The 10,159-nt window shown below is 40.6% G+C and overlaps 1 protein-coding gene across 1 annotated transcript in view; it reads right to left on the minus strand.

The window, feature by feature from the left end:
• Window positions 1-8,185, minus strand: part of SP140 (SP140 nuclear body protein) — a 47,403-nt gene extending 39,218 nt beyond the window's left edge. The window contains 3 exon segments of the mRNA XM_027118948.1: window positions 142-225; window positions 6,529-6,600; window positions 8,141-8,185. Coding sequence (XP_026974749.1) covers window positions 142-199 — 58 coding nt within the window. The 5' untranslated portion in view covers window positions 200-225; window positions 6,529-6,600; window positions 8,141-8,185.
• Between the last annotated feature and the right edge of the window lie 1,974 nt (window positions 8,186-10,159).

The raw sequence follows: 10,159 nt of genomic DNA on the forward strand, positions 1-10,159 counted from the left end.
ATCCTTTCCAGTTGGCTCTACATATTTCTTCTGTATGGGTATGTGAAGGGGAGCAGGGTAGGAAGAGAGAAGAAAGATGGAGATTTTCCTCTCTGCAGACAGAAAACAAAGATTCAATTTGGGAGTTGAAATCACAATTACCTTCTCCATCACATAGTGGTTGACTAGGCAGCTTCTCTGGTTCTTCTTTGTTGGTCATTTGGGAAGCTTCAGGATCACAGGACACTAAAGAGAAACAAGAAAATGAGCTGAGCCAGGATGCTCAGACCACAAGTGAGACGAGGAAGAAGAAATTGGCAAGGGTCGCATGATGAATGGAAGGCACAGAAAGACAGGAAGGATAACTGATCTAATCTTTGGACAACAAAGGTCACCAGGTTTAAGTGGGAAAGTAATATGATCTGATTTCCATCTTGCAAATAAAAATTGTGCTAAAGTGGAGAAAATGGGCAAGATGGGAGCAAGAGAAAATGGGACATTCAAGTTCCATTTACTGAGAGAGCAAACCCTGTAAGAAAAGGACATTCCAGTTTCATGGAAGAAGATGTTGGTTTCAATTTTGGAAGTGTCAGTTCCTGAAAGACATCCAAATGGAGAGGGCCCTGGGATAAATGTCTTCAGGTAAATACATAGATGGATGACCTTGGAAGATGGGTCTGCCTAGCAGGCATGTGCTTGAGACACATTCTGTTACCTGAGAGTAGCTGAGGCTGCCAGGGAGGGAATTATTACTCTATGTTATGGACACCACTCTCTCAATGGGGCAAACCTAACTTGGAAACTCACTACTGGGATGGAAGATGCTCCTGTCTGATATGCATACTTCAGCATTCCAGGATCCTAACTTCTCTCCTCTCTTCCCTGTACAGCTGTTTTCACTCTTTATTGATCTGATAAAACTCTTTCTCGACATAGTTTCTCTGCACTTCCTTGCACATTGTTTTTTGGTATTTATTTGCCTCTCTATATAGTTTCTCTAATTTTTATCTTTGTATTTCATTTCTTATTGAGGTAATTTCCTTTCTACCTTGTCTTCCATTTTCTCCTTTTCTCTTTTTCTCTGGGTCTTCTCTTTCTAGATGCCTGTAAAATTTCCTTATTTTATATATTTTCCTCATGCTCACAGATCCCTTCTCTCAAACTGACAAAAGTCCTTCCATTTTCACATGGACCACAGTGCTGGAGAGCCTTCCCTTATTAGCTCTATTCTAAGTCTCCCACATGACCTTTCTAAATTGCAAGCTTATCAGTCATTCACAAAACGTACTTCCTTGTTCCTTGTACTTCCGAAGTAAGCTGAAAATGATCTCCTTGCCTCAACTGCCATAACCTGTTGACATTTGGATTTTATATGCATTTAATAAAGTCACCCAGGTACTTCTGCTTTGGGACCCCAGCCTACCTTTGGCACATCCTGTTTCCCTATGTTCTCCATGCAGGGGTGCTCTCCCCACTCAGCTCAGCTCACCTTTCTCCTTAGTCTCTCTCACAGTTTTGGAAAAAACAAAACAGAAAATCGACACAATTCCATGTGTATGTATGTGAATATGAAGAAGAGAATGGCAAGATGAGAGAAGGGGGGATTTTTTTTCCTATTTATTGAGGAGTTTAAATCATAATTACCTTCTCCCTCTACTGGTAGTAGGCAGAGCACTTCCTTGGGTTCTCCTTCGTGAGTCATTTGGGGAGTTTTGGGATAACAGGTCACTGCAGACAAGACAAGATGGACCATGGAGGGCGATCAGAAACAGATCTCGATTGGCTCATGCCAAACATGATGGAAAAACCATATGTCTGCTCCAAGCACTGCTTCTGAGAGCCACACCATCTCCTTCTGCTTCTTTGCCATCTGCACCTCTTCTCTCTCCTTCTCAGCATCCTACCCACAGTTCACCTCCACACAGCTCTGTTTCCTAGCTGTGCATCTCTTTGATTGTCTGTGTTTCTCTCCTCATCTCTTGTCTTCAGGTCTTGGGGTTTGTTTGTTTTTCAGTCATAGTGTATCCCTTTTCTCCTGTTATCCTTTCTAGTTTTCTTATTCTAGATCTCTTCAAGCCTAAGTGGTTGGGTCCACTTCTATACTTCCTGTCTCTCAGTGGTTTCCTTTCCCTCCCCACCAACATTAATTTTTCCTTAACTAAATCTTCTCTTGGACCCTGGTTCTCTCCCCTGGGAACCTGCAGAACTCCTTGGGTTTCCTCTTCCTTTTCTGACCACATGACCCCACGCTGACTGTCAGCTGGCTTCACACAACTGTCACCCTCAGTGACACACCCAGGATGCTGGTGCCCACTCTTCCTTTTCTACCTTGCCCTTGCAAAAATAACCTCCATGCCCTTCTGTTTCATTTCCCCAACCATAAAATAGAAGTTACAACAGTTTGCATACCTGTGTCTTAGGGTTTCATGAAGGTAAGAGGGGGCTTGCACAATCCAATAATCTGATGGAGACTGCACACATTGTCTCCCAACCCAGTTCTCTTTCTCATTCTCACCCTTTCCACACATCTCTGCTTCTTCTATTTCTATCTCGGTATCTTGCTATTGGAATCTCTTGGTACTTCTTTGTCCTGATTTGTTTCTTTTCCCATGTCTGTTCCCACCTGCCTTTTCTCCCTCTTCCTTTTCTGATGCTGAGCTTTCTGTCTTCTCCCCGTCTCTCATGCTGTTTTTTTCTAGAACTAGGAATTAGAAAAGGTATCTCTGAGGTGGTCTATAACTTCCATGTGATTTCATCAGATTAGTGAGCAGAATGGAGAGTGGAGTGGACCAAGAAAATTGTTCCAAGCACAGGGCTAAGTGTGTGCAAAGGCTCAGATGAGAAAAAGTAATCAAAATTAAAATCACTGCAAAGTTTTAAACAAACTTTAGAAGTCGTTGCAGGAGAGGCAGACATGAGGCTGGAGCCATGGGAAGGAAAATAGGGAAGGATTTCAACCTTTTGACAACAAAAAGTTATCGATTTAAGGTAGGAAAGTGAGATAAGCCAACCTGCATTTTCAAAGGGTCATCTAGTTGAGTTGGAGAGAATGGATATGGTGGGAGGATGACTGGGGGAAGGTATGAGATCATATAGAGTCTGTTGCCCTGGCTCTAGTTCCAGAGAGAAGAGACATCTGACTAGGGCTTCCGTGTCAGGTGTGGCAACAAATGGATTAGTAAGAGACAAGTTAAAGGTATAGTTAAGTAAACTGGGTGATTGATGGGGTGTGTGAGTTGAGGGAGGGAAAAGAGTCATTGGTGACCCCTAGGTGTCTACCTAAAGAATGTAACAATAGCGTTCCATACTGAGATAGGGAACACGGGGAAAGAGGCAGATCTGGCATCAAGAAAGATGGTACATGCAACTATGGAAGTGACTTGTATTGAAGTTCCCGAAAACCATCCAAATGGAGATGTCTCTCAGATCCCTGTACAAATATAGTCAGGCACTTAGATGAATGAGCTTACAAGGCAAGTTGGGGCCAGAGTTAGGAATTTGGGGATCATTAAGTTATAGATAGAGTATACAAGAATGGCTGAGGGGAGGCCCATTGCCTCTGAGTGTATTACAGGTGCCACTTTGATAATTGGAGGAACCATAATCTGAAAACTCATGGCTAACATGTTCAACTCCTAGCGTTAGAAGTTGCTTCCATGCAGCAACTCTTCTTTCAGTCCCTACAATGTCCCAAACCATCTTCTCCATCCTTGTACATGGTGTTCCCTCTCTACAGATGTTTTACTCTTCTCCTTTATCTTTTTCTCTATGTATAACTGTTATACTTTCCTCCAGTCTTTCTATTTCTTAGCACTTTCCCTTTCTGGGTCTTTCTCTAATGTCACATTCTCTACCTTTTAAACTCTGTACCTTGTTTGATTATTGAGTTGAGCTCCTTTCTTCTATGGTGCTCATTTCCCTGCTTCTATCTGTTCTCTTTAGTTCTTAACTTCCTGTTTGTAATGTTTCAACTTAAAATTTAAATCTAAAAATTAAAATTTCAGCCTTTCTGTATATTTTTTCCATCTCACATATTCCTTCCGCAAATCATCAAAGTTCTCATCTTTTGCCACTGACAAACGAGTAGGGATCCTTCCTTCCCCTTGGCAGGCTCATTTCAAATGTCTTTGACATGAGTTTTCTATTTTGCGATTATACCCACTATGCCCATGTTCCTGACACAACCTCGAGGAAAGCAGGTTGAAAATTATCTCCCCTCCCTGACACCACATTCTAACCTGGTTCTATTTCGATTCCACGTCTATTTATTTTTTTAAATTTTTATTAGAGTATAGTTGATTTACAATGTTGTATTAGTTTCTGCTGTACAGCACAGTGAATCAGTTATTCATATACATATATCCACTCTTTTAGATTCTTTTCCCATATAGGTCATTACAGAGTATTAAGTAGAGTTCCCTGTGCTACACAGTAGGTCATCGTTAGTTCTCTATTTTATTATATTTTTAATTTTTTAAATTAATTTTTAATATCTTTATTGGAGTATAATTACTTGACAATGGTGTGTTAGTTTCTGCTGTATAACAAAGTGAATCAGCTATACATATACATATATCCCCATATCTCCTCCCTCTTGTGTCTTCCACCCACCCTCCCTATCTCACCCCTTTAAATTAATTTTTATTGGAGTATAGTTGAGGTATAATGTTGTGTTAGTTTCTGCTGTACAGCAAAGTGAATCAGTTATATATATATATATATACCCACTCTTTTTTAGACTCTTTTTCCATATAGGTCATTACAGAGTGCTGAGTAGGGTTCCCTGTGCTACACAGTAGGTTCTTATTAGTTATTTATTTAATATATAGTAGTGAGTATATGTCAATCCCAATCTCCTAAATCAGCAGTTCCCAACCTTTTTGGCACCAGGGACCAGTTTTGTGGAAGACAATTTTTCCACGGACGTGGTGTGGGGGGTGGGGGATGGTTTAGGCGGTGATACAAGTGATGGGGAGCTGCAGATGAAGCTTCACTGGCTCGCCCACTGCTCACCTCCTGCTGTGCGACCCAGTTCCTAACAGGCCATGGACCGGTACTGGTCTGCATCCCAGGGGTTGGGGACTCCTGTCCCAAATTATCCTTACCCCCACTTTCCCCCTTGGTAACCATCAGTTTGTTTTCTACATCTGTGACTCTGTTTTATAAATAAGTTCATTTGTACCATTTTTTTGGATCCCACATATAAATGATATCATATGATATTTGTCTTTCTCTGTCGGACTTACTTCACTCAGTATGACAATCTCTAGGTCCATCTATGTTGCTGCAAATGGCATTATTTCGTTCTTTTTATGGTTGAGTAATATTCCATTGTATATATGTACCATCTTCTTTATCCATTCATCTATCAATGGACATTTAGGTTGCTTCCATGTCCTGGCTATTGTAAACAGTGCTGCAATGAACACTGTAGTTCATGTATCTCTTCGAATTATGGTTTTCTCCAGATATATGCCCAGGAGTGGGATTGCTGGATCATATGGTAGCTCTAGTTTTAGTTCTTTTAAGGAAACTCCATACTGTTCTCCAAAGTGGCTGTACCAATTTACATTCCCACCAACAGTGTAGGAGGGTCCCCTTCTCTCCACACCCTCTCCAGTATTTATTGTTTGTAGGCTTTTTGATGATGGCCATTCTAACCGGTGTGGGGTGATACCTCATTGTAGTTTTGATTTGCATTTCTCTAATAATGAGTGATGTTGAACATCTCTTCATGTGCTTTTTGGTCATCTGTATGTCTTCTTTAGATCTTGGAGAAATGTCTATTTAGATCTTCTGCCCATTTTTTGATTGGGTTGTTCGTTTTTTTGATATTGAGCTGCATGAGCTGTTTGTATATTTTGGAGATTAATCCCTTGTCAGTTACTTGGTTGCAAATATTTTCTCCCATTCTGAGGACTGACTTTTTGTTTTATGGTTTCCTTTGCTGTGCAAAAGCTTTTAAGTTTAATTAGGTCCCATTTGTTTATTTTTGTTTTTATTTTCATTTCTCTAGGAGGTGGGTCAAAAAGGATCTTGCTGTGATGTATGTCATAGAGTGTTCTGCCTAAGTTTTACTCTAAGAGTTTTATAGTATCTGGCCTTACATTAGGTCTTTAATCCATCCTTGTTTTTTCTTTTAACTCACTTCCTGTTTTTCTCTCCTATACATAGTATTTCATTAAACCTATGCAACCCTGGGATATAAGTTTAAAATGATCTCTCTCCTCCAAACCCCAATCTGGTTGTATATGGATTCCATATACTTTTAAATAAAATGGAAACTACTTAGGCAACTGCATGTGGTGGCCCCAATCTACATTTTTTTTATTCTGTGCCCTTAAATTCTCTACCCAGAAGCTCCTCCATTAAGGTCCTTAGCCCCTCTTTCCCCCTTGCCTCCCATATACCTGAAGAAAGCAACCAGAGCCTAAGGAAAAGTGTGTGTTTGTGTTTGGGGGAATGAAGGGAAATGTCCCTTGCATACAGACATGCAAACAAATTAATGAGATAATTGGTCACTTAAATCAATATTAGCTCCCCCGTTACCTGCTTGCAGTTTGGGAATCTCTTCAGAATTGCCTTCGTTTGTCCCTTGAAGAGCTTTGGGCTCACAGGAAACTAAAGAAAAACAGAAAAGACCAACCAGACATGGTGATGAGGTACAGACCTCAGGGTGCTCATGCTGAATTCTGGTGTTCAATGGTCAGGTGAACTTCTCCTTGGGAAAAAGATACTGTTGCTCCACACACCTCACTTTAGACCCACCAGAGCCTTGCTCTGCCTTTTTTCCTTCCCGTTATCCCTCAATCACCTTTCTCCTCATTTTTCTGTCCCCACACATGGTTGTTTTTGTGCCATGAAGGATCACACACCTCCTTTACTCTGAGCTTCCCTCCCAGTCGTCTTCTTCTTCTTTGCCCTTTAGTGTTCTTTGACAGTTTTCCTACTCATGAGTCAGTTTTCTTTTTTTTTTTTTAATTGGGGTATAGTTACTTTACACTGTTGTGTTAGTTTCTGCTGTACAACAAAGTGAATCAGCTATATGTATAGTGATATACATGTATATGTATACTGATATATATCCCCTCCCTCTTGGACCTCCCTCCCTCCCACCCCATCCCACCCATGTAGGTCATAATAGAGCACCAAGCTGAGCTCCCTGTGCAATACGGCAGCTTCATATTAGCTATCTATTTTACACATGGTAGTGTATATATGTCAATCCTAATCTCCCAATTCATCCCACCTCTCCTCTCCCCTGTGTCCACATGTCCATTCTCTACGTCTGCATCTCTATTCCTGTCCTGCAAATAGGTTCACCTGTATTTTTCTAGATTCCACATATATGCGTTAATATACGATATTTGTTTTTCTCTTTCTGACTTACTTCACTCTGTATGACAAACTCTAGGTCCAACCGCATCTCTACAAATGACCCAATTTCGTTCCTTTTTATGGCTGAGTAATATTCCATCATATATATGTACCTAAGTCTTGGCTGCCCTGACCCTCTGCAGCCCCACACAATAGTCACCATAGTAAGTCATCGAGGATGCTGGTACCCTCGCTTGTTTAACTGCTTTGACTGCTAAAAGACCCTTACACACTTCAGTGATTCTATTTCTTTACCTATAAAACAGGAATAAGTAACATTTTATCTGTTACATCCATAACTTTGTGGAGAGAAGAATGACATCTTGTTTGCCAAAATTCTTTGAAAAATCAGTCGCATAATAAATAATAGTTGACAAAAATTGTACTTTAGATTTGGGAGCAATTGATCTGAAGGACCATGTTTCTTTTGGGGGTTTTCCAAGGTTAGGCACAAAATAATAGCATTATAGCCAAATAGAATAATACTTAGTTTTTATTCTTTAGAGAAGATAAAGGGCAGGTCGGTATAAATTCAAGTCTTTACTATTAATAGCTATGAGAGACAACACTTTTCTCCAGCATATTGCTACTAGAATGCACTTAGGAATATTTATGTTATTTGTTATGTTACTTATGTTATTATGGACTCATGGGATTCCAAGACACACTAGATCTTTTGACTGTGGAGTGTGCTCAGGGTAAAAAGCATCAATAAACACCAGCTCTGAATTCAGCCACTTGACACCCTCGGCTGGCAATCCCTCCCCATCCTTACCCAGCTCACATCTTGGTGGGAAGTTCCAGGCTCCCTGGGGCTCTTCTCCATCACAGGCCTCCCAACAGGCATTGTTGTTCCCTGCAGTAAAGAATGAAATCCCACAGACATCTCAATTTATGACCAAGGAGGAATCACAGCAAGAAAATAACTAGAAAATCAAGAAATCCTGAGAAACTGGAAGGACCCACTCCCCAAAATAACCTGACCTGAAGGTTAACTTTGCACCAGCAGCTTTCACTAGGGGCTGAGGAATTCATCCATTGTGGAAAAATCTCCCTTTCCGTTTTTTTTTTTTTTTTTAACATCTTTATTGGAGTATAATTGCTTTACAATGGTGTGTTAGTTTCTGCTTTATAACAAAGTGATTCAGTTATACATATACATATGTCCCCATATCTCTTCACTCTTGCATCTTCCACCCTCACACCCTCCCTATCCCACCCCTCTAAGTCGTCACAAAGCACCGAGCTGATCTCCCTGCGCTATGCGGCTGCTTCCCACTAGCTTTCTATTTTACATTTAGTAGTGTATATATATCCATGTCACTCTCTCACTTTGTCCAAGCTTACCCTTCCTCCTCCCCGTATCCTCAAGTCCATTCCCTAGTAGGTCTGCATCTTTATTCACATCTTGTCCCTAGGTTCTTCTGACCAACTTTTTTTTCTTTTTTTTTTTAGATTCCATATATATGTGTTAGCATACGGTTTGTTTTTCTCTTTCTGACTTACTTCACTCTGTATGACAGTCTCTAGGTCCATCCACCTCACTACAAATAACTCAGTTTTATTCCATTTTATGGCTGAGTAATATTCCATTGTATATATGTGCCACATCTTTATCCATTCATCTGTTGATGGACACTTAGGATGCTTACATGTCCTGGCTATTGTAAATAGAGCTGAAATGAACATTTTGGTACATGACTCTTCTTGAATGATGCTTTTCTCAGGGTATATGCCCAGTAGTGGGATTGCTGGGTCATATGGTAGTTCTATTGTTAGTTTTTTAAGGAACCTCCATACTGTTCTCCATAGTGGCTGTATCAATTTACATTCCCACCAACAGTGTAAGAGGGTTCCCTTTTCTCCACACCCTCTCCAGCATTTATTGTTTGCAGATTTTTTTTTTTTTTTGCACTACGTGGGCCTCTCACTATTGTGGCCTCTCCCGTTGCGGAGCACAGGCTCCGGACGTGCAGGGTCAGTGGCCATGGCTCACGGGCCCAGCCGCTCTGCGGCATGTGGGATCTTCCCAGACCGGGGCACGAACCCGTGTCCCCTGCGTCGGCCGGCGGACTCTCGACCACTGTGCCACCAGGGAATCCCTGTTTGTAGATTTTTTGATGATGGCCATTCTGACAGGTGTGAGATTATATCTCATTGTAGTTTTGATTTGCATTTCTCTAATGATTAATGATGTTGACCATCCTTTCATGTGTTTGTTGGCAATCTGTATATCTTCTTTGGAGAAATGTCTATTTAGGTCTTCTGCCCATTTTTGGATTGGGTTGCTTGTTTTTTTAATATTGAGCTGCATGAATTGCTTGTATGTTTTGGAGATTAATCCTTTGTCAGTTGCTTCATTTGCAAATATTTTCTCCCATTCTGAGGGTTGTCTTTTCATCTTGTTTATGATTTCCTTTGCTGGGCAAAAGCTTTTAAGTTTCATTAGGTCCATTTGTTTATTTTTGTTTTATTTCCATTTCTCTAGGAGGCGGATCAAAAAAGATCTTGCTGTGATTTATGTCATAGAGTGTTCTGCCTATGTTTTCCTCTAAGAGTTTGATGGTGTCTGGCCTTACATTTAGGTCTTTAATCCATTTTGAGTTTATTTTTGTGCATGGTGTTAGGGAGTGTTCTAATTTCATTCTTTTACATGTAGCTGTCCAGTTTTCCTAGCACTACTTATTGAAGAGGCTGTCTTTTCTCCACTGTATATTCTTGCCTTCTTTATCAAAGATAAGGTGACCATATGTGCATGGGTTTATCTCTGGGCTTTCTATCCTGTTCCATTGATCTATCTTTC

This window comes from Aethalodelphis obliquidens, unplaced genomic scaffold (assembly GCF_003676395.1).
Source record: "Aethalodelphis obliquidens isolate GAN/ISIS:26980383/991018 unplaced genomic scaffold, ASM367639v1 scaffold2, whole genome shotgun sequence".
NCBI lineage: Eukaryota > Metazoa > Chordata > Mammalia > Artiodactyla > Delphinidae > Aethalodelphis > Aethalodelphis obliquidens.